At 49.6% G+C, this 24993-nt stretch overlaps 1 protein-coding gene across 4 annotated transcripts in view; it reads right to left on the reverse strand.

The window, feature by feature from the left end:
* dachs (unconventional myosin-IXb-like dachs) overlaps positions 1–24993 on the reverse strand; it is a 225301-nt gene that overhangs the window by 21437 nt on the left and 178871 nt on the right. For all 4 annotated transcript variants that reach the window (XM_075703039.1, XM_075703037.1, XM_075703040.1 and 1 more), the window contains 12 exons: positions 19043–19117; positions 18476–18560; positions 17275–17381; positions 16448–16693; positions 15610–15757; positions 14868–15010; positions 6328–6501; positions 3896–3996; positions 3394–3596; positions 2663–2717; positions 809–920; positions 25–124 (listed from right to left, as the gene is read on the reverse strand). In XM_075703039.1, the coding sequence (XP_075559154.1) occupies positions 25–124; positions 809–920; positions 2663–2717; positions 3394–3596; positions 3896–3996; positions 6328–6501; positions 14868–15010; positions 15610–15757; positions 16448–16693; positions 17275–17381; positions 18476–18560; positions 19043–19117 (1549 nt within the window). The remainder of the gene's footprint in view (positions 1–24; positions 125–808; positions 921–2662; positions 2718–3393; positions 3597–3895; positions 3997–6327; positions 6502–14867; positions 15011–15609; positions 15758–16447; positions 16694–17274; positions 17382–18475; positions 18561–19042; positions 19118–24993) is intronic.

A 24993-nucleotide genomic window follows, 5' to 3' on the forward strand; every position in this document is an offset into this window, starting at 1 on the left:
GAGTTGCGCTGGATCGAGCCTCACCTCCAGCCATGAGGTTGACTGTCTCAAGTACCTGCAGCGCCCTGAGCTGCTTCATCACCACGGTGCGCTCGAAGTGGCCTGGCTGCTCGTGCTTGTTGGCCTGCGTCACGAAGAGAATCAATGAGGAAGGAGAGCACTGTCTTTTGCAAACGCCCGGATATCCTTATTTCCTCTGATATAGCGAAGATCGTCGCTTCCAAAACGACACTACGGTGGCTATCCGTTTTGTCCAAGATAACGTCGTTTAGAAGAACTTCTTGCTGGGCTAGTTGGTGCATTGTTTTGAAGATCCAAGTCGCGCATTCAAAATATTTTCCTGTGGTTGTCTTTTTTGAATGCGCTACTTGGTTCTTCAAAAAAAAGTAACGTAGTTTACATGGATACTGCAACTTTACCACCATTACGCCGTGCATTAAAACTCGGTCTTGAATTACACGACAAATAAAGAAAAAAGAGAGAGGGGAAGGTGGAATAATAATATAATTGCACTTTCTTAGATAACCCGTTTAGGATATCTGCTTCCTGCAATTGCTAGGAAAGGACTTTTCTTTATTCTCTGATGTTACAGGACACGCGATGATTTCGAGAAAAAGAAACTCATCGCGTAACCGGTGATTACTGTATCGGATCTGCAGGCAATGAATCGACTACTGGGTGGTGCACTGCAGAGATGCCGTCTAAAATTTCGCCCACAGGTGAATGTCCTGTACGAACAGCGCTGGCTACATGGAAGTGTGTTCGACTGACGCCGCACTGCAGGCATGGAAGGCGGCAGCACGCGTACCCGTATGCAGCGGACAAAGTGCGGCTTGGCGTGGACCAGGGTCCGCAGCAGGTTGTCCAGTCGCGTGTGGAAGTCCTGGGTTAGCGTGGACACGGGCTCGTCGCCGTTTTGCCTGTCGCCAGGAGGAAGAGGAGGAGAAACGCGTCAGATCACACCAGCGCCATAGACAAAAGTGCACTGGCCACAAAGAGAATGCGAAAGAGAAAAGACACTCGTCAACCAGACACGCATCCATTTTGTTACTGTGTACAGGGGGAAGAGGGCTGAGTAGACAAAAGCGATGGATGAATGAATGAATGAATGAATGAATAAATGAATGAATGAATGAATGAATGAACAGGCAGACAGACAGACGGACAGACAGACAGACAGACAGACAGACGAACAGACGGACGAACGGACGGACGGACGGACGGACGGACGGACGGACGGACGGACGGACGGACGGACAGACAGACAGACAGACAGACAGACAGACAGACAGATGATTTTAGAAGTTGTTGCAATCCGTGTGTTGCGCTGTCAGCCTGAGATGCATGGGCCTATGGACTTTTGTCTTAAAACAGTCTGGGGCCTAGCCGGTTTAGCTCTCAAAAATTGATCACGCTCGACATCATAGCTTCGAGAAAAACACAAGATATGTTCGAGCGCCTCCTTACTGCTGCATGAGGCGCATGTAAGTGTGCCTGCCATTGCAATTAGGAAGCAATAAGCTTTCACAAAAAGTGGGCGTAAATGTTCGGGGAACGCGGCAGCCGTTTAGAACTAGCTGCTCTTTCTACCGACGCATGTACCGTGGAATTCAAAGGCGCATTTTGAACTCCCATGTGCGATCACTGCAATGCGTCTCTCAACTCCTCCGGCGGCCAGGCCATGAGAAAGCGTACCTTTTCATTAGTTTTATTCATTTTTGTTTCATTGCATCTGTGGTACGCAGACTACTCCAGCTACTCGTGCCCAATTCCTGGGGTATCGCTGATTGCATTTTTTTTTTCATTTGGTTTCACCTCCCTTTACTGCAATTTTGACTGTTGAAGCGGTCGGCACAAGGGGTAGACACATAAATATTTAAAATTATCGGCTGCAAGTAAATAGCTGTCTATTAATTTAATTGCATAAATTTTAATTACAATCAAGTGAGCTGTCATGATAATAGTCGCCTTCGAAGCTCGTGTTAACTCTCATCTATAGAACCATTGTTCTGGCAACATGAGCTTGCCCTGGAAAAAAATAATAAAAAATAAAAGAAAATACAAAAAACACGAGCCATTCCACTCTGTCAGGGCGGATGGCCAGCGAAGCAGTTTAGCGCACACGACACACAATTTTGCACGAAGGTAGGCACATATTTATTGTCTCCGCATCGGTGGTCATCGTCACGACAGGTATGCACACGCATTCTCGTATCACCTGTGTTGTAAAATGCGTCCGTCACGTAAGACAGTGAACGGCTCATACCTCCTTAAGCAATGGTTCATTCCACCGTAAATAGTAATATTAAAAAAGATTAATGCTGCCTCCTCATTACGACGACACAACAGAAATGAAATTCTACGCTGCAATGATAAGCGGCAGCAGAGCCAGCTGGGGACGAAGACGACGACGCTCGAGCCATTGCTGATTATGATAGTTGATGATGACGACGATAGTTTCCTCTGGCCAATCCTGCTCCCTCAAGCAATGAGCGGCAACGGAGCCAGCTGTGGAAGAAAATGACGAGCGCGTTGGCGCGGTTGCGCCGAAGGGCGCCAACGAGTTAGTTCGCGAGCTGTTCGCGGACAGAAATGCGCTAGCCATATACAGCTTCGTTGTGAAAAAAAAAGGAAAAACGTTTTGTATTCACACAACACTCACAGCTCTGTGTGCGCTGTCGGAGACACCCTGAAGGAGACACCGCGAGGAGCGACACCTGCAAAGGAAGAAGCACCAACATGATACGACGAAAAGAAAGCTTCGGTGCTAAACTCAATGTGAAGGACGCATTGAAATTTTTGCTTACGATGGAGCAGAACTGAAATCTAAGACGTCTCAGTCCTCCCGCACTTGCTGTTTCAAATCATTTAGCACGAAAATTTATTTAAATAGACAAGTAATTTACACTAACCTTGAGCGTTGCATCTAAACGCTCCATTTATGCAATACTGTTCATTTAGCTAGCTGCAATACGCGACCTCTGTTTGGCTCAATTCATGTACAGGGAACACAGCAGCGTCGCTAAGTTTGTGATGCGTAGCCCCTGCGTCATTGCATCGAATGATCAAAGGTTCGTGCCCAATGTTCTAATGGGGCAATTTAGTGTGCATATGCCTCAAAATTGAGACTATCCGGGTCTGCTTTCAGTGAGGAGACGTGATTCAATAATTTATGAACGCACGCTAACACTACACTAACACATACTTAAAAATAAAAGCTTCCAAAAGCCCATTCGCATACGAATCGAACCGAATCACTGAGTCAAGCTTCTCCTCTGACAAACCCTCATTGCAATGAAGCCAACTCTGGCGAACACACGCACGCACGGCCAACTGTCGTGGCTGTTCTAAAGTATCATCCACGAAGCCCACAAAAGCAGTGAAAGCACGCACCATCGGCGAACAGCGCCTTGAGCTCGCTGCCGAAGAGGTGCGTGGCGAAGCCGAACGCACAGGAACTGCGGTGGAAGACGGCCACAACGTCGTCGGGAACCACGTCTCGGTTGGTCTCGAGGAATCCGGATGCCTCGTAGGTCACGTTGCCCGCATAGTGCCGGATGCCGAACGCAGCGCTACCACACTTGGCCTCGAAGAACCTGCCGGACGATTAAACGCTGGGATCAGGGAAGGTCATGCCTACAGGACGCAGAGCACGGAGGAGTCCAACATGAATAGCAACAGTCAACTGGACGGCAGAAGCACGAACGAGAACGTCGTTTGCCGGTACTTATTCGAGTACACTTGTCGTTTTCAAGAATACGCCAATACTTCTCGATTCTAGCGCTAAAAACAAGAATGTACTGTATGTTAAAGATCGTGGACACTAATTATGATCCAAACAGAACACGTCTTCACTGTGTACAGACGTGCAACCAGGACGGGTGTTATCGCTCACCTGGGACTAGTCTTATGCTGCATGCGGACCTTCTGTACGTAGGTCTCGGGCGTACCACGTAGCGAGCACTCCACGTCCACCATGCTGAGCAAACCCGTGCGCTGCGATGCAGAAGACGCGGTGGTCAGAGCACACAAGGAAGCCTGCAGCGTCCGCTCACAGACATGTTATTGCGATATGTTATCGCGTTCGATAACATGGACACTACAGGCGAATTCCCACCGTAGTCATCGGCGTCGCCGTGCGGTTCTGTATAAAGTTTAAATGCGATAAGAGCGCGGCCGCGCGCCGTGCGCTTTAAGCCTATTTCACATGCAAGCGAAAATGCTCGCGAATCTTGCCGCCACGCCGCAGAAATCTGTTTCGAGCGGCGGCACTATCGGCGGGAGCGGCGAGGTTCGGGCAAGTTGGAATTTCATTGCGGCGGCAGAGCGGCAGCTCGGTTTCCGAGCGGCCCGCCTCTCCACGTGACCAGTAGAGGACTAGTGCGGAAAAGCCTGCGCATAGGACGATGTTTATTTACTTGCTACACGTAGCACGGGCAACATGCCAAGAGAGCTTTTCAACGAATTCCTAATTGCCACGCGCAGGATATGTATTTATAAAATAAAAATTTGAGAGGCAGGTGCAAAGCAATGCTTATGTTGGTAGTCGCAAACTACCGAAAGTCCCGCGTTCTTTGCCAGCAAGATTGCTATTCGCGGCGGCGGAAAACACACGGTGCAATACACGTGAAACGAAACCTCGCGAAAAGCTTCGCAGCGCCGAACCGCTGTTCGCTCCGTTCGCTCAATCGCTTGCATGTGAAACAGGCTTTTAGGCGGTGCGAGCCGAGAAGGACGGCGGCTTGATGCGCGGCGTCTTCTCGAGCGCGCAAGAGAGGAGCGGGAAAGATGCGCGCCATCTTCTCGCATGCGCAAGGGGGGATAGTTGAGTGCGCCTTCTCGTCTAGCTCGACCGTGGCTGCGCATGGAGCGACGGCGCGTTTCGTATCTTGGAGGTAACGTGCGTTGGAGGGGGGGGGGGAGGGGTATAAAGCTTAGGCGAGCCGAGATGGCGATGACTTCGTGTACGCTGTGTTCTCGCATGCCTAGTTCGCGTTGAAGCGAGAGGCATCACAGAGGGAAAATCGTTCACCGCTGGTGCGCTTCTTCATCACGCCACCTTTGTGACAGCGACTTTTCGATGTCATGATATAGAGTGAGATTTGTTCATGCTTACCCGTGCCCTCGTGACACCATGTTTTTAACTTAATTAGTAAGCTAATGTTTACTTTATATTATATGGCCAATAAGACTATAAACATTGCTTCGTGTACTTTGTCTAATACCTTGCTATCGCTATCACTTTCTGGCGAAACTGCGCCTTTTTTATCCCTGTAGCGGCTCCCCAAGAAACTCACGAGTTCGAAATGCGGTTTGTCGGCGAAAAGCTACACATTCAGTATGATCTCAGCCCACAGAAACGTACTACACGTGCTCTCTGTGCCTCGGAACTCCGAAACATAATTCCCGACAAGTTGGCCTCAGCCATGACGTCACGGAAATGAGCGAACGTAATTGGCTGGCGCATTTATACAAACTATCTTTGAAATGAACAGTGCTGTTTCTGACGCTGCCTTTCTGGGTTGCCGCCAACTATAGATATGGTCTCGTGGGTAGTACAGCACTACAGGGCGTCGTTCCCGGTAGTTGCCCCAGCTGACTGGCCATGTGAGTGGCAAGAGACTGAAAGGATAGTTGCCACAGGTGTACACCTCTACTGACACGCGGTCGCAAAATGTAACGACGAGCTAGATTAGCGATGGACATAGCTAGGCCGTGAGTGTGTTACAGCTCGCTGCTGACGCAATTTTTCATGACATCTGCAGCACAGCGTCTTGTTACTAATAGAAAACTATTCCGTTTTTAGGCACACCGTTTTTAACACCATTTTTAACCAGCGTTAATATTGTTGCGGAGGGAATATATTTGAAATTTCGCCCTGCAGCCGCAGCCCATTGTCTTTAGGCCCTTTTAATTAAGGAGTCACATCAAGGAACATAACGACAAACAAAATACAACGATCCGCTGTCGGACGAACTCAATGTCGGCAGTTCGTAAAATACTCCACGTAATAACGAAGATCAGAATCGCGGAGCTGCAAGAAACGGGGTAAACATCATAGCGCGGTGCGTTGAATATTTTTAAGCGTCATGGTTATGACCAGAGTCCCTAAAATGGAAGGACTGTGGTATGACCCACGCTTTTTAGTAAAAACCTATGAACAGTTAATTTCCTTTTTTTGAATTTAAACATTCACATTCAAAAGAAAGGTGCATGTTTACATACAGAAGGAATAGCGTGTAACTAAAAAAAGAGAGAAAGAAAGAAAAAGAGACCTAGGAAGATGTCCCGGTCCCGGAACAATTAAACACGTGATCTGTGACGTACCAGCGAGGAGATGAGGTCGATGCAGGGCACGTTGTCGGCGTACTCGATCTCGAGGTCGGCCAGGACGCCTTCCTCGCGACAGGCCTCCATGCTGCTCTTGAACACGTGGGTGTTGTAGAAGTGCTGCATCGTCTCGGCGCACAGGTTGATGCACAGGTGCTCCAGCTGGCTCAGCTGCATGCGCCCAACAGCCAAGCACAACGACGCGTCTTTTTTTTTTAAGTACATACGCTGGTGCCAGATGCTCACCGTACCAGCGTAATTTGCGTACATTTACGGGCACAATAAATACAAATGCTAAAACATTTTTTGAACAGTACCCATTTTCTTTCTTTTGTTTTCTTTTCTAAATTTAGCGCACTAACCACGACACTGACGACGTCGTTGTCACATCGCGAACTTTTACAGTGGTTTCGCATGTTTCAGTCTTTTTCTCTTGCAAGAAAAGCTCCAAAATATGCTGAAGCGAGGTTTTGGATACGGGCTAGTTGGTATTCCATGGTATCAATCGACACTTACAGCTCATACATTGAAGAGGGACAAAAAAGGACGAAGACAAGCGCTGGCTTCTCCGTCGTCCTTGTCTTCGTCGTCCTTTCTTGTCCCTCGTCTATGTATGCGCTGTAAGTGACGATTGATTCCAAAATATGCCCAGATTGAGCTTTTTTTTTGACATTAGGGAACAATAAAATGCATTTTCGGGAGTAAGGAATTAACTGCACCGTGGTAGACACAGACAAAATCTATGACGTCGTGAAGAGTGATGCGTTGCAACTAGTCTTTCGCTTCTGCGTCCTTCCTTACACACAGACGGTTACATGAATACCCACCTATTTGAAATCACAAAATTGTTTTCCGCTGAACCCCTTATGTAATACCTCGTTACGGGGTCATTAAGGAATAAAAATGAAATGAAATGAAATTAGCTTGAAGCGACTTGGCTTCCTGGTTGCGGTCGCGAGTAATCCTCACCAAGAACAGGTGGAAGCCGTTGGCACAGGAAGGAAGCGTTGTACAACAATTCAACTTTCGGAACAAGAACCACGCGACATTAGGAGTAACCTCGACGAATGCCGCTCCACAGACGGGGAGGAAACGGCGATCTCCTCAAGCACGGCACAGTTAACCTCGGCCCCGGCGGGGCTCACGGTGCTCGGCGCACCCACGCTGGCCCCAAGCGCACCCTTGAGTGCCACCAACTTACCAAGCCTTGGCGGCACATGCTCCAAGTCGCGCAAATCACCACGTGACCATTTTGCCACAGTAACAGCTATTGCGACGTGTAGTAGCGGCCGCTTACCAATCGTTGCGGCGAGAAGGGATATCGGGAATCCCCACAAGCTTAGTTTTTCTTGTTTACGTCCCTACAAAGTCCAACGGGGGAAGCGGCAGCATATAGGTGGGCGACCGCTCCCTCCCTATTATTGCGATAGCAATTATATGGACACTCTAGGCACATTTGTGCCGTCGCCGTCGCCGTGACGTTCCATATGAGTGAAATCGCATGAGGGTGAGCCGGTGAACGCGATTCCATTTCGCGTGCGAGAGCTAGGAACGCGGCCCGGATGCATGCCCTGTCCAGTGGCGCACGAGGCATGGAGGTCAGGCGAGGGAGAAGTGAGTGTGCAATGGTGAAGAGGAAGAGGCGCTATTTTCTGCCGCCCTTTAAGGAGCAGACTCAAGGAGGAGGGGCGTTCTTCTCCGGCGGCTGCTAGGGTGCCTCGTCTTCAAAGCGATCTGCGATGTTTCCAGAGTGCGCGTAGTGCCGGTAGCTTCGAATGCGCTGTGCTTTCGACGTTTCGTTCGTGCTGAAGTGAGATATGCATGAAGGTCAATTCGCCTTGCTACTGCCGCGATTCCTCACTACAGTATTTTCACAGCGAGTTTCCGCGCTCATCAAGCGAGATGTGTTCATGTTTACCTGTGCGCGCGTGACACCATGCTGGTTAACTTAGTTAAAACACGTTAACGGGCTAGATGGTTTGAATAAAATTCGCGGAACTGCGAATTTTTTACAGCAGCGCTGCCGGGTCTGCAGGGGGTGTTATTAGGCTCTTAATATGGGATGTTCATATTGTTATGTGGTGTGTAGAAGGCGTTTATTTTAGAGAGCAGTAGGGCAATTGGGTGCTGGTACTGTACGTCGTCCTTCTCTTCCTCGCTGCCCTCTTAATGTTGTTGCTGTTGCTGCTGCTGCTGCTCCACCACCTTTGATGCACTGTAACATGGCTCCTCTCGCAGACGAAGCCCTCCGGCCGAGAGGTCAGTGTGGCTTTCGTTGAGTAAACTGCTTCAGGCGGGCGACATGCGTGATGTCGGTCTTGGATGACCGTCTTCCACTGGGAGTGAGGCGCGCAATTTTATAACTCACCTCGATGAGACGCTCAAGCACAATGAACTGTCCAACGTAGTCGGCGAGCAGTTTTAGACACAGTCCGCTGTCACGGCTTGTCACCTGTTCGCCGTCGGCGTGAACTCGTCGACGGGGTATACAAGCCGGTTGGTCTTTCCGTACTCAAGCGAACACAGCGAAGGAGTCAGAGTAGGCAGAAAGGGAGAAAAAATATTTATCTACTGACAATGACACAAAGATAAAAAAAACGAAAACCACACAAGAACACTAACACACATGCACTTAATCTAGATCAATGATGAATACAATAGCAATAAAATGATCAGTTAACAGTAGACATAGAAATTAACACTACACAAAACAAACTTGACGGTGGTCAACTAAACAGAGTTTAAAAGAAAATAAATTATGGAATACGCATGGCCGGGTAGCAGCAGCAAGTCCATAAAGCATGGAGTCGACAGCAGAACTTTCCCGAAGAAGGCTGGCAAGCCGATCTCGTTGCGGTGGATGCGATTGCTGGGCTGGGTTTCCCGGGAGTGTAGGTCTGACGTCTTCCCTCGAGCAGGCTGAGATAACTTGAGGGGAACTACCGTGAGCTTCGTTGCAAATGTTGGTTTATCGTCTCTTAACGCCAACTAGTAACCCGCAGTTCAGACGCGGCTAGGCGTCCCAGGTGATACTGGACGGCGCTAGGTCTTTGACGCTTCTCAGCAGATTGCAGGCTCCGCTTCTAGAATCCATACTAGGTCACCCGGATCGTAAGTGACTTGCCGGTGTCGACTATCGTATCGGGATTTGTACTGCTTTTGTGAAGCTAGAGTACGCAATCGAGCGAGGCGCCGAGCCTCCTCCGCTCGGCAGAGGGTTTCCGCGATACTAGCGTCCTCTCGATTACCAAAAGGAAAAAAAAAAGTGTTCAATGTGCACCTAGGCGGGCGAGCGTAAAGAAGGAAAAACGGACTGTATTCAGTGGTTTCATGTTGCGCGGTGTTGTATGCGTAAGTGACGAACGGCAATACTTCGTCCCAATTCTTGTGGTGCGAGCTTACGTACATGGAAATCATGTTCACAAGTGTTCTGTTCGAACGTTCTGTCAGACCATTGGTCTGCGGGTGATAAGGCATTGAGTGTCGCAGTGGGAGGCGCACAAACGTAGAACGTTTTCAACATCAGCTGTGAATTGACGGTCACAGTCACTAATGATCACTCGAGGGGGACCATGACGAAGTATACTGCAATGCAGCATAAACTTTGAAACCTCGCCTGCAGTTGCAGAGGGTAGTGCTGCCGTCTCGCGGAACCAAGTCAGGTAGTCGGCACATACTATGATCCAGCGGTTGCCTTTGGAAGAACGTGGGAACGGTCCTATGAGGTCGATGCCTACTTGCTCAAAGGGGGAATTGGGTGGCACCACAGGCTGCAAGAAACCGATTGGAGCTACAGAAGGTCACTTGTGACTGTGACACTCGGCGCAAGTGGCTACATATGTCTCCGTTGTCTTGCGCATTTGAGGCCAATAATATCTTTCTTTGGCACGATGGACTGTCCGCGCGGACCCTAAATGACCTGAAGTTAGATCATCATGCACGACGCGCAAAACAGAAGAGCGCATGGCTTCCAGCACCACCAGAAGAAACCGTGCACTTGTCGCGGAGAAATTCTTCTTATACAGTAGTCCATCCCGAACACAAAAACTACATGATGTCGACTCTTTCGCGGCGGAGAAAAGTGGCTCTAAACTCGGATCATCCCGTTGCTCTCTTGCGAAGGTTGTGGCATCTAAGAAATCACGGTGTGCGGATGCGATGAGGTGGTCAAAACTGTCGGCGTCGCATTCTGTTCTACTAAGAGGCATCTGGGAAAGACAATCGGCATCAGCATGTCGTCGGCCGTTCTTGTAGGATGCAGTGAAGCTGTACTCTTGCAGACGCAGGGTCCATCGTGCAAGGCGTCCAGATGGATCGCGAAGATTCACGAGTCAACGCAAAGGATGATGATCGGTGACGATCGTAAAGTGACACCTATACAGGTACGATCGAAATCACTGCACCGCAAAAATAACATCAATACATTCCTGCTCAGTCACCGTGTAGTTACGCTCCGGTTTGCTTAATGACCGACTTGCGTAGGCAACGACGTGTTCTTTGCCATCCAAGCGTTGAACCAGAACAGCACAAAGACCTACACTACTCGCATCTGTGTGGATTTCTGTTGGTGCGGAAGGATTGAAGTGTTCGAGGATCGGTCGTGACGTCAGCAGAAACTTCAGCTGTCGAAAGGAAGCAGAACAATCAGGCGTCCACTCGAAAGCGGCGTTCTTGTGCAGGAGGCTTGTCAAGGGATAAGTGACGTCAGAAAATCAAGGAATGAACCGCTTAAAATAAGAGCAGAGACCTAGAAAGCTGCGAAATTATTTTACAGACTGAGGTGGTTCAAATGTTTCAACAGCCTCCGTCTTTGCAGGGTCAGGCCTGACGCAGTCTTTGTCCACAAGATGTCCCAACACCAAGGCTTGGCGCTCACCAAAATGGCACTTTTTAGAGTTTCGCACTAGACAAGCCTTCTGTATGCAGCTGAGGACAATGCCGAGACGCGTGTTGTGCTCGTGAAATGTGCGCCCAAAGATAATAACATCGTCGAGGCAGCACAGGCATATCTCCCACTTTAAACCTTGCAGACTAGTATCCATGAATCGTTCAAAGGTGGCGGTTGCGTTGCGCAAGCCGAACGGCATGACATTCAATTCAAAAAGTCCATCGGGTGTTACGAACGCTCTTTTTCTTTATCCTCAGCATGCATCGGGATTTGCCAGTAGCCAGACCTCAAGTCTACAGAAGAAAAGTAAGAAGCCGAATAGGCATCATCTATACGCGGAAGTGGGTAGGCATCTTTCTTGGTAACCTTGTTTAGCCCCCGACAATCACCACATATTCGCCAACTGCTATCTTTCCTTTTCACAAGAATGACAGGTGCAGCCCAGGGACTTGCGAACTCCCAAGTTATCCCCTTCTGCAGCATTTCCTGAACTTGCTCGCCACTTGCGCTCAGTCAGGGATACTCTGTACAGCTTCTGTCGTACAGGGTGCGCTGATCCGGTATTTATACGATGGAGTATTCGAGACGTCGGAATTTGGGACGTCTTGTCAGTCTGTGAAAAGTCAAACACTTGCGAATGCTTGGATAGAACATCCAATAATGTGTAGTGCTCACTCGTGCTGAGTGACTTGCTCACCATCCGAAGTAGTTTCGAGTCCGATGGGCGGGGATGGAGGGACTTGTCTGCAGCTTCAATCACAGCCAGGAACGCCGGTGTCTCTACTCTGAAGATAGCGAGCTTCATGCCAGAAGGGAGAAGTATGAGCTGGGCCGCGTAGTTCATTGCCCATAATCCAGAGTGTCCTTCAGCTACCGACACTAAACAATGCGGAACCAGAACGTTCTTTGCACAGGCCGAATGAAGAGGCTCCATTGCGGCATCAAATGTGGCGGGGTCGGTACCAAAGCAAATGACTAAAACGCATACCGCGCATAGTGGCGGAATGAGGATATCCTCAGAAACACAAAAGGCGCTGTCTTGACGTCGCGAGTTCTCCATAAGTCCTGTCATAACCTCGTGTTGTGCCGGTAGCTCCCCACTTCGGCAGTCAATGGTGCACCACACTCCTGCAAAAAGATCTATGCCTAAAATAACATCGTGCGTGGATCGGGAACAACGGCGAATTCAGTGGTAAATACTTTCCCATACAAACACATATCCGCAGTACATACGCCGACCGGGCACAACGTGTCACCACTAACACTACGAAACGATGAAATATTGTTCCAAGAAAACATCACTTTTTGTCCCAGTCGGGCTTTAAAATTCACACTCATCATGGGAATTGTTTCCCCAGTATCAACAATAGCCATTGTAGGTATATCGTCCACTAGCACGTGAACTTTGTTCATCAGCATAAAAACTGGCGGAGGAACGTCGGTTGACAGCGACCGGCATCCAGCGACCTCACCCCCATCGGCCGCACTACCTAGTTTTCCGGTGGCGGGGATAGCAGGCGACGTCGCGGCGATGGAGACCGCGGAGCACGTGGAGCAGGCGGTGGCGTTAAGAGGAAGCTTTAGCTCGGGTGCTCCTATGTAAATACATGCTATGCTCCAATACATGCAAAAGGAGAACTCGTTTTTCTCGGCAACCACCGCACCAAATTTGACGAGGTTTGTTGCGTTTAAAAGAAAAGCACAAGATCTAGTGAATGTTGGTTTCGAATTCTTGATCTAGTTGTCAATTGTTTATTAAAAATTGGCAAAAATCAAAAATTTTCGGAAAACGAAACTATCAAGTTTACAACTCTGTAACTCAGCAAGGAAAAATGATAGCACAATTCTGTGAATTGCATCTCATAGTACATTTAAAGCAGACAAAATTGTTATGTTACACTAAACTCTGCAAAAATTGAGCAATATGGGAATAGAGCTTTTGCAGAACCTTTGTACACAACGTCAGAAATTCACGTAATATATGAACTTACATATACAATTTCTTCCGCTTTGCGAGATCTAAAGGATGTCGTTTACAGAACTGCAATATCTGTTCCTGATGCCGAGCTATGAGTTTGTAAACCTTGTGGTTCCGTTTTTCTCGTACTTTCGAATTTTGAGCATTCTTGTAATGAAATTCAGGCCCCAAATCGAAATTATGCTTCCAACAGACACTAGAATTTATCTTTCTCTCTCAGTTGCGAAAAATTTCATCACGATCGGTCTAGGGGTTATCTCAGAAAAGTGTTTTTGCATTTTACGTGTATTTGAATAGGCCGCGTCGGAGTTGGGCCCGAGCTAAAGCTTCCTCTTCAGGTGTGATCGGAGGCTGGTGATGGGTTCCGCAAGCTGCCTTGACAAAGTCAATGATTGGTTGGCGGGCGTGGAGGCCATGACGTGGAATAGGGTCGATAATTCGACTGGTACGTCGCTCGTGGAGGTTCATCTCGGAGAGGTCGGCGGCGGTCGGAAGACCTGGCGATAGGGCCAGGGACACCGCAACTATACCACACACGAGGAGGGCGAAGTTCACGGTACTGCTCAAAGCCTTCATTTCCGCCAGCGAGCATGGGGTGTCTGTCATGATCGTCGGTATTCTCTGTACCCTGAATAAGTGGTGCGGTACCGCTGCGCCGGTTAAGTGCGGCGCTTCTGCTCGTTGAAGCGAGGCCGGTTCGTAGGTTTAGACGGAAGCACAGCTCTATAACTTTCCACGCTCACTGCATTAACAGAGAATTGCCACGAAGCAGGCGGTAGTCCAAGCTCGTTGCCTCCAGAGTCGCCGCTACCACAACGGCCGATTTCGTGGCACCGGGAAGAGCTCTTCCCGGACTATCTGTCGTATCGCCGACGACAGATCGGATGGTGTGCTCGCGTCAACGCAGGCCAATGTCGGCACATTAGCCAAACGGCCAAATTTCGGTGCCACGCCACGCATCTTCAGTGCTTCAAACGTACGGCAATGTTGGATTACGTCGGCCACAAATGTCAGGTTTTCCTTGGCTATCAAGAACTGGTATACATCTTCAGCTATGCCCTTAAGAAGATGACCCACGTTATCTTCATCGGACATACTATAATCCGAGAGTCTAAAGAGTTTGAGGACCTCTTCCTGGTGATGAGGACCTCTTCCTTATCGCTGGTGCCCGCGTGTCTTCCAGAAAGTACAACACCATTCGCGTCGCGCATACATGCAATCAGATTACACAAGGTTCAGTGACAAGAGACAGCGGATAGAACCATCGAAAACATTCCCTAAGCTTCCGATACATGTAGGCGCGTCCCGCGCTGAGCGATAACATATGTTAGACGGTGAAAAGCGCTCACCCGAAAAAGATAAACAAGTCCACGTGTCAATATAGCAGGAGTGTGTAATTGGGGAGACTATGCAAATTTTGAGAGGCGTTGTGGCTCCGAAACACCTCTCGAGCTGCGCTGGTGCGTTTCTGAAGATTCTATACCCTCATACGTTCAGGCAGAACAGTGCGATTACGGCATGACAGCTACAATGTCGCCCGTGTGCCCTAAGTATAAAGCGTATTTCATTTAATGAATGTGCTACAGAAGGAGCGTCTCTCTACACTCTAGAGCGTTGAAAAGCAGTGGAAGCGTAAAATAATTCGTTAAATCCTAATGCGGCGAAGCTTACCTTGACGTCCTCGAAACCGAACATGTCGAGGATGCCGATGAATCCGTCCGTAGCGTGACGCACGGCTGAGTTGAGCACGCTCATCGACTTGGACGACTTGGCGCCGCTCGAGCCGATCGTCGACGCGTGCTGGCTACCGGTGTCTGTGAAGGCAAGACGAGCGGCAATCGCTGCGCGTCAGTCTCGAGCCAACGATGCTCTCCGAAGAAAAAAAAAGGCCTTTACCAAGGCTTAGAGACTTGAAGTCATCAACAGCGATCGAACGAGGGATCCTCGAACCAACGTTCCGTCAAGGGGACCTGTCTTCTACAAGTAGTTGTTGTTGACGCGCTTGTTCTTACCAGCCGCAGTGGCTCAGTGGACATCTCGTCAGGCTGCTGAGCACAGGGTGGTGTGTGTTCGATTACCGGCAGCGGAGGCCGCATTCCGATGAAGGCGGAATGCAAGAACGCTCGCTTACCGTGCTTTGGGCGCACGTTGGAGAACCCCCCGGTGGTCAAAATTAATCCAATGCCCTCCACTATGGCGTCCCTCATAACCCACTGTGCAGTTTCGATACGTCGAATCCTTCAATTTTTTTTTGTTTTATTTGTTGTTGCATGAAGTGGTTGTTGCCCTGACCAAGACAAATCCTCTTGTCGAAACGCTGGCTCGAACTTCCACTATTCGACCACTGTCGATCGCGTGCCTTCGAGCCTCCCTCAAAGAGATTACAGCGAAGTGCGAGACAGCGTCAACGTACCCGTGTGGTTGTGGACCGACTCGTTAGAGTCCGAGCTGAGCGTACCCGAGGTGGATCCCATGCGCTTGAGGCTGTTGGCCCGCCGTACGATGGTTGCCACGGTGCGGCAGTACAGGGCCTTGGCCAGTGCGTCGCGAACTTGGCTCGCCTGAGAACCGAGCGTGTAGAAGGAAACGTCATTAGGCTGCGTCGGGAACTGCTAGACCTGATGCCTGCGCTGAGCCAGCAATGTGGCTACACGATGAGCGTTAGCGGTGCGCGCTTAACGAAGAAATTGAAAATCGGCATTTCAAACCTATAGCTCACCTCGTGCATCAAAGGCACTACTTCGTGTTGCGTAGTCGGTAAGTTGTGCAATAAGGTTAGAGAAGACAAGAACTTGTAATTTCATATTTTTGCTGAACGTGAATTTTTTATGCTAGCATCATCATTATGCTATTTCACGTCCCCTCCTGGCCTCCCGGCGATGTCTACTAATTCCTGTTTACTGACTACATGCTAATATTATGGTTGCTAATATTCTAGTCTGATCTCATCACTTAATCATCTGCTTCACTAGACTGTGTTTTCCTTCCCTTGGTACCCATTCTTCAACTTCAGTAGTGCACAGGTTACATTCGTTATCTGAATGACCTGTCACAAACAATTTCTTTCGCTCAATCTCAACTAGAATATCAGCTTCGGGTTTCCTACCACTGTTCGTAGTGTGACTGGACGGTGCAAAAATTGGCGCGTTCCAAAGCTCGGAACCCACATTTGTACAAAACGAGCTGCTAACAAGTCTGCCCAGCCGGCTAATCCTCGGCAAACTTCCGCTAGGGAGGCCGCGGTGACTGACCGTGCCGGAGTCCGAGGCGGTCTTGACGAGCTGGCCGCGCACAGACCGCGTCCGCGACGTCAGTCCCTGGAAGAGCGCCCCGCTGGCGACACCGAGCAGAGAGGCGACCGCCTTGACCTCGCCGCCCTTGGGCTCCAGCTGGTGGTGGTGGTCCGAGTCCGAGAACTGCACGTTGCCCAGCAGCAGCACGGCCGCCAGCACGCGGACCACATCCAGGAACGGGATTCCCAGAACCGACAGGCACGTCTGCGCGTCGTGAAGCGCTTACTCGTCTACTGCTGCTGCGACGTGTCCTCGAGCACAACACTAATTCGGAAAGGATCGAAGGGTTTACAGGAAGCCAAAGGAAGCCTCCGGTGAAGGCCAGCACTTCGAAAAGCGAACTTGTCTTCGTCATGGCACCCTGGCGAAGACACGTACCTTGGTCGAAACTTTTGTTCCAGTCTGGGCATACCTTGTTCAACCACTTTTGACATGTTCCAGCATGTGTTGATTGGATAAGGGTTGAAAGCTGACCTTGGTGGTACATTGCGACTTTTGGAACAGCGCTATAATGACGGAACAAGACAGACAACGGGTATGCTGTCCTGTCGCGTAGCGCTGTTGCAAAAGTCTCAACGTGTAGATTCGCCGTCATTCATCGCAAGTGATGATGGGCATCTCAACAAGTGCAATGCAGAATGGTTACTTAGGAAATTATGAAAACATTGCGTTTAGAGACTCGCAGTGGAGGACTAGGCAAGCTAATTGGATACCCAGAATTAGAACACAATCTAGAAGGCGAACGGTAACGCAAGCGAGCGCGCGTTCCTCCTGGTGTCTCTCACCTTCCAGGCTTCAAAGCGCGTGGCGTCCTGAGCTTCGTTCTGGCTGACGTCACCGCGGCTCAGGTAGCGCAGGTTTTGCACCGAGTACCCGTCCAGGTGCAACTTGCCTGCAGTGAGGCACGTGAAAGACGGGTAGGCGACAGTGAATGAGGGAATCTTGTACGAACCTCTCCGCAGTGTATTCCTAAGCAGTATACAGGCTTTCACCAGAAGACGAAAATGACCATGACAAGCACGGTAGGAAAGCAAAAGCACAAGGTGAGGCAACAATGAAAAATTTACCCAAGGAGCTGCACAATGTATTCTGCCGGAATACGAACGATTCTGGCACTTCTTTTCCACAAGAAAGGTGAGTGTTTGCAGCCTTAAACCAGTGACCACTCAACACCGTCGATCCGTCCCAAAGACCAGCGTTCATCATCGGCTGCGAATCGTGGTGAATCCAAGTGCAAAGAGCGATGGGAACGATACGATATTATTAAGGGTTAGCATCAAATGAGTTCCCCTGCGGAAGAATGGCGGTCGGGTTGTACATAACTTCATTTTCATTATTCAAATGACCGTGTAGTTTGCTAACAAACAATACGGTTGCCTAGCCACAACAAATCGATGTCATGGTGTTATAAACTGGGGGGCGCTGCGGGTACTGCATATTCAAAGCAGTGTATAGCACCCAATGCGCTTACGCTTGTGTTGTTTCTTAATTTCCAGGAGCTTCATTCCAAGCAGTGGCGGCGCATTCACTCTTTCAACACGCTAACCTATCAAATTGAGTGGACTTTTTTTTCTGTGGTGACCTTAAAAGAGAAACTCAAGTGCGACCCACGAAGAACGGAAAGTTTGCTTCTGCTAGCTGTTAGTCATGATCATTATCATACAGCAAGACAGAGGCCCCCCACCAGCTATCTCCAATTGACACGTGCCATCTCTAAATTACTACAGAGCCTTTCCACAAATGTGCCGGACCCGAGACCCTATTGCGAGGTCATGACTACTCAGGACAAATGGATTTACCTTCCTTGGTGGCTTTTTCTGCCCCGACGTGGTGATGATTAATACCTCCAGCACGTTGTAAACGGGCACGTCGACAGACCAAATAACCATGATGACGGTCCCCCCCCCCCTCCCTCAAAAAAAAAAAAAAAGAAAAGAAAGCGCGCAGGGTCGAGTCGCGAACGTCGCGCAGAGCGCCGACACGTACCCCTCTCCTCCTGGTTGAGGCCGGCGAGCATCTGGTAGAAGATGTGGTAGTTCTTCTCGTTGGGAAGCGGCCGCACCACCCGCGTCTGCGGTTACAGAGATCACGCGAGGAACTGTTACTGTTATTCTTATTTAGTTTGAAAACGTGTATATACACTTGAAATACTGCAAGGAAACGAAGAAGCAGGCTGGCAACTGCCACTGGAAAGGGCATAGAGCCTTCTTGCTCTTCAGAAAAGAGGGATGCAGAAACATGGAAAGGAAACATAGGAAGAAGAGAATAAGGAAAGGGGAAGCCAAGAACAATCAGGCGAATCTCAAATAACAAGGCGCAGCAATTACAAAAAATAGAGCATGACCAGTCACTGCTGTTCCCGCTGCTATAGAAGAATGTGAAAAAAATACGAGAAATAATGTCCGGAGTCTCATCACCACGAAAACACAGACAGATGAGCTACAAACTAGAAGCGAGGTAGAGAAGAGAGAGAGAATATACACAGGATGTATAATGCTCTCAGACACGCGATGCTTGCGGACACGAGCTAAGCGATGCATTATATATACCCACCTGATCTAGGAAGTAGCAATGAATCTTGGTCCTGTACAGGGCACCGTCGGTCACTTGCACCTCGATGAAGTGACCCTGCACAAGGTGCAAACATCAAACCGACATCAAGCACGTAAACTCAGGGACTGCACACTGACAACGCTCCAGTTTTTATTTTCTTTGCGAGCACTGATAACGCCTCCGCAATAAACACAAAGTAAGCCCGCTTATATACGCAGTTGACCCTTCGACAGCAGGTTCTACAGGTAGCCTGTTTAAAAGCAAGTATGCTCCAAAGCACACAATTTGATTGGAACGTGCGTCATTACCAATACAGGTCCTTGTTGCACAAAGGCAAAAAAAAATTTGGAGGACGCTTAAGCTTCGCCTTTAAGAGTGGAACGCGAGAGCATTCAAAGATCCCTGACTGATTCCCAAGCTTACCGGCAACTGCACCGTATGTAACCGTAATGTTTATAACGGGAAACGCTCGCAGCGAACGCTAAGCACGAAGGCAGGCTTTCTGGAAGAAACGCAGCCTCTTGCATGGGCCGCGATGCGACGGAGGCGTGCGCCATCTGGAAGTGTTTCAAGGAAGCGGGCGTGCCGCTCCGTGGACTCCGAGATATTTACGCGCCGGCGAGCGCAAATGGAGGACGCCGTCTCCGGTCTATGTATCGTAGAAACGCTGGAAAAGGATTTTGAGTTTTCGCTCAACAGAATTATGTTTTTTCCTATATTCAAATTAGAATCTAAGAGCGATAATGCCGGTAGGTTGTGAGTAAGTCATGGTTTACGATTTTTCGCCGTATTTTAGCTTGAGAAATTCAATTAGTTCAGTCAATTCCTTGCGTCGCATTTAAGGCCTGGGTATGGGTCGTTCGAAAATGTTTTCGCCGAAAAGACGTCCGACGTCACGGGACGCCAACACCGGATTTTGTGCATTCCATGGGTCTATGTGGTTATATGATAGTGAGGACTCGGACACTACTTTGAAAACGTGCCGTGTGTACAATGCTTCGTTTCTTTTTTTGCATATATTATCGTCCTGGTGGAATTGTGCCGTGATTGTGACGCGGTGTTTATATCATTCTCTTGTTGAAATAAACAAACGCGACACGGGCTCCTTAACGCTATTGCGTTACAATTCGGTCATGCATCCGTGCTGACGCTGGTAGTTTTGTCAGAAGTGGTTCGCTGCTTCGCGTCTAAGTGTGCAACGCCGTTCATAGCATGTTCTCAGGGCAGGTTTATGGAACCTGAATACGCTGTTAGAGATTTGTTACAGGTCGCTGTACTGAAGTGAATGGGCGAGTAAACCAGAAACAATATGACATTTCTGCACATCAATCCACCGGTGCGCACAAATAAGGTATCAATGCAACGCGAGTCGCGAGCTGGAACACGTGCCTGAGTAAGCAAAGGGGAAGAGACGCGATCAAATTGTTTTGCGATGAAGGGACTAAGGGAAGCTCGGAAGCCGGCATGGTACGTTCAAGAATTAATTGCTTAAGCAGTGTTAGATACGGGACCGTTTCCTGAGCCTACTTCGAGTTCACTAGACCACATCGAATCGCACCACAGCTAATTAAGGAGCGCAGAAGCACGGATACCACATTCTAGAGGCGCGGCACGTGCAAACAAGTTGGCGGCCCCCACTTCGTGTGCCGCAGGTGGAGCTATTCACTGCTTGACTCTTCCCGAAAGTGAAGCGAGAGCCTGGCGCTGTTCCAGGTAACGTGAGTCCCGAAGCAAGATGGCTGTAATGCACCGCGAAGGCCTGGCAGCGTCGCCCCCACCCGCCTATTGTGACGGCGCATTGCAAGTCAGCAAGGCAAGACCGCAGGGAGAAGTAAGCCCTCGGACAATTGGGGAACTAGCGGCGACTCTCTTCGCCGGGAATGACACCATCGCACGGGCGCCTACCATTAGCTGAAAATGACGACACTTGAGCGGGCTCGCCGATTGGCCAAAATTGGCGTCACCTGAGCGGGCTCTCCCATTGGCCGAACGTGACGTGTCTTCGAGACACCGAAGGGCTTAAAAGACGCAGACCGGGAGCAGCAATAGAGCATTCCTAGAGCATTCCTTGATTCTTCTCATTCGAGCTTCTTGCCGCGGGCCGCAGTGTCCGAGTTGCTGCCGGCCCGTAATGACTTTAAGACTGTTAATTGACTCTCACTGTAAATAATGTAAATAAACCTCCCAAGTTTTCATTCCGACGTCCTCCTCAACTCTTACAACTGGTGGCAGCGGTGGGATAGCCTCCAAATGCAACAACTGGTGGCAGCGCTACGGATGAACCTTCGTCGAGAGAAGTCCTGAGGAACCCGCAACAGCGAAAAAGAGCCTTCGTCCAAAGGAGTCGCGAGGAACCGGGAAGAGCGAAGAAAAAATAGCCTTCGTCGAAGAGGTCCTAAGAAACTGGGAACAGCGAAGAAGAGCGAGCCTTCGATCCAGGGAGTCCTGGGGAACAGGGAACAGCGGACCAATGAACCAGAGGGCAAGGTGCTGCAACCGTAAGTGAGCGCGTGGTTTTTTTTTCCTTTTGATTCGCCAGACTTCAAATGTTGTGCGCTCATTTTGATAGTTCTGGGAATCGGGGATTTGTTGCATTGTGTGTTTGCACAAATTAATTAAGGAAAAGAGTTCTAACCACCAGTCGGGGCAGCTGCCATGGATCTTAGAAGGCTGACGAGGTTAGACTTGTTGATGGTGTGCGACGATTTGGGAGTTGAGGCAGACGAACAGATGAAAACGCCAGCTATCATAAAGGCGACTGAACATAGTGGCAATGATGATAAAAGCATTAAGCTTGCTTGGGAGGTGATACAAGAACTACGGGAGCGTGAGCGTTGTGAACGTGAGCGTGAGCGTCGTGAACGTAAGAGTGAGCGTAAGCGTGAAGAACGCGAGAATGAACGGAAGCGTGAGCTTCAAGAACTTACTCTTAGGTGTGAGCGTCAAGAACGTGATAATGAACGTGAACGTGCGTATCAAGAATGTAAGCGTGAGCGTGAGCAAAAGTACGAGAGAGAAAGAAGGCAGCATTGATAAAAGAGCTACAATATTTTGAGCAGTCAAAGGCACAGAGACAACGGCTGTCTGAAAATTCTGTAGGTAGTGCAAAGCAAACGAATGAGCAAGTATCTAGCGCATTTTCACCAAAAGCCGACGAGAAAAGTAGTGCCTGTGAGATTAACGGCCCATTCATACGTGAATGGAAAGGACTAACCGCTAACGATGCCTTAGTGGCACAGAGGACGTTAAAGGCCAGAGTGAGAGCGACGAGGTGCTGTGCCAACAGAGGACTGTAGAGACAGCTAGGCCAGCTGCGAACAAATTGGCACAGTTACCGCGCGTGTGCGTCACATCTCACCGTAGCGAGGTCGTTAGCGAGGTACAGAATACTACGGACTTGACAGACACGAGCACCCATGTCGAGTCAGATCTGCGTGCCGAAGTGAAGTGCCAGCTGGACGATGCAGTTGAGGACAGTTCTCAGGATTGCGAGCTCCATAGCTCAAGGGAAGACAGCTGCATTGTCCAGGGATCAGACCGGTCCGGGCCGACGAGATGTGTAACGGCCAGCACGAGGCGCGAGAGAGCGGCATGAAAAGGAATTCCAAGAGAAAGCGCCGCAGAAAGAAGCGCCCTAAAGACCGGATTGCGGCGGCTAATGTAGCGAAGCCAAAAACGGCGACGGGCGCGAAGAAAAGAAGGGTGCGGTCGTTGTTGGCGATGTTGACCCATCCAAGATATTCGAGCCACCGGTCAAATAGAGACCGAGAAGCATGTTCCGCACGGACGCGGACAAAGGGCACGGGGCAGTTAAATTCCTCGTCGTTCCGTCCTTCTTTTCAAAGCTCAGCGTGTAGTACACAGAAGCGCAAGGTGGCAAGACGAGACCAGGTGGGGAGTAGCGACGCGGTCAATCGAGGTCGTGATGAAAGCGGGGCGCCGGGACGCAAATTGGCAGGGGACTGTAACGTCTTGTGGGAGCTGATAGTGAGTCAGCCCTTGTGTTGTTCCTCGGTAGCCAGAGTAGCTTTCGGAGCGCGACCACCTCGAGTACGGCTCAAAAGTATGAGTCAGTTGTAAATGCTTGGAACGGGAGGCCAAGAGAGCTTCCGTAGAAGTGCAAGATGTTGTTTTGTTTTATTTTTGAGCACTCGGAAATGTTCGCGATTGGAGACTAGAGTTTCTTTCAGTATGTAAGGTATGAGCTTTGTGTTTTGTTCGAGAAGCTCCGAGATTGGAAAGATGCATTTTATGTAAACATTAAGTCTCGCGAGGTGTTCATTAATAAGTAGATAGGCTTTCTTTTTTTGTGTGTGAGTAACCTGAGTGTCAAGGTTATCGGTGAGAGGCCTATGGTAACCCGCATGTGTATCAGTTAGCCTTCTTTTTTTATGCGTTTTTTTATTTTCTAAGGTTAACCGCGTAGGTTTTCAGTAAGTGCATCATTTGCACTGAGAAGGGTTCTTAGTTCCATTAGCGCGTGTCCTGTGTGGACGGAAGGAAGCAGATTTGTGACTGGGTTGCTCGTGTGTGTTGAGGGCAGCCGTGTTCTGACTTCTCTGATAAGTATGCGTGGAACGAGTTATTAGGAGAGGCATCATTTTAAGGTTTCTGCGGAGTGCGTAAGCACCGCAAGTTTAATTGCTCGCGTAAGTTACGTGCCCTGTAGGGACTATCAGGGAAGAAACGTGAGTAAGCGTAATAAGTTTGCTTACGACGTTAGTACGCGTTCTGATTAGTGACCACAAGGCTAGCGCGCTTGTGATTACGTGTGAAGTTGACCAGACTGTTCAGTGGCACCAATACGTGCGATAAGTACGCCACTGCGATAGGTTGGAAACATGCTGTTCGAGTAGTTAGGCCACTTCAGTTATGTTCGGCTGTTTTCATTGTTTGTTTGCAACGGCAACGACCCATTGTTTTACTACAACAATGACACTCTGGTCTTGTCGGCATTCGGGGAGAAATGGATAGCGGTTTGGAAAGGTGAGTGGAACTGCTTTGTCAAAATTGGGGAAATAAAAGATCAGGGTTCATTTTGACTAAGTAATAGCCTGGCGAGTCAGGGGTGAAGAGCCTGCGCTTACACGTGGTGCAGCGCTGTGTTGTTTTGTTTGTTTGACGTACGTTCTCCAGGGCCCAGGATCCCGAAGTTCGTCAAACGAGGCTCCACACCAGTACCCTGCAGGTTCTTTCAGCGTTCCTCATGGCCAGCGAATTGAGTTCACCGGCCATTCCGAACTTCCGGGGCGAAGACGAGCTGTTAGATACAGGACCGCTTCCTGAGCCTACTTCGAGTTCACCAGACCACATCGAATCGCACCACAGCTAATTAAGGAGCGCAGAAGCACGGATACCACATTCTAGAGGCGCGGCACGTTCAAACAAGTTGGCGGCCCCCACTTCGTGTGCCGCAGGTGGAGCTATTCACTGCTTGACTCTTCCCGAAAGTGAAGCGAGAGCCTGGCGCTGTTCCAGGTAACGTGAGTTTCGAAGCAAGACGGCTGTAATGCACCGCGAAGGCCTGGCAGCGTCGCCCCCACCCGCCTATTGTGACGGCGCATTGCAAGTCAGCAAGGCAAGACCGCAGGGAAAAGTAAGCCCTCGGACAATTGGGGAACCAGCGGCGACTCTCTTAGCCGGGTATGACACCATCGCACGGGCGCCTACCATTGGCCGAAAATGACGACACTTGAGCGGGCTCGCCGATTGGCCGAAATTGGCGTCACCTGAGCGGGCTCTCCCATTGGCCGAACGTGACGTGTCTTCGAGACACCGAAAGGCTTAAAAGACGCAGACCGGGAGCAGCGATAGAGCATTCCTAGAGCATTCCTTGATTCTTCTCATTCGAGCTTCTTGCCGCGGGCCGCAGCGTCCGAGTTGCTGCCGGCCCGTAATGACTTTAAGACTGTTAATTGACTCTCACTGTAAATAATGTAAATAAACTTCTC

This window comes from Dermacentor variabilis, chromosome 8, assembly GCF_050947875.1.
Source record: "Dermacentor variabilis isolate Ectoservices chromosome 8, ASM5094787v1, whole genome shotgun sequence".
Classification (NCBI taxonomy): domain Eukaryota; kingdom Metazoa; phylum Arthropoda; class Arachnida; order Ixodida; family Ixodidae; genus Dermacentor; species Dermacentor variabilis.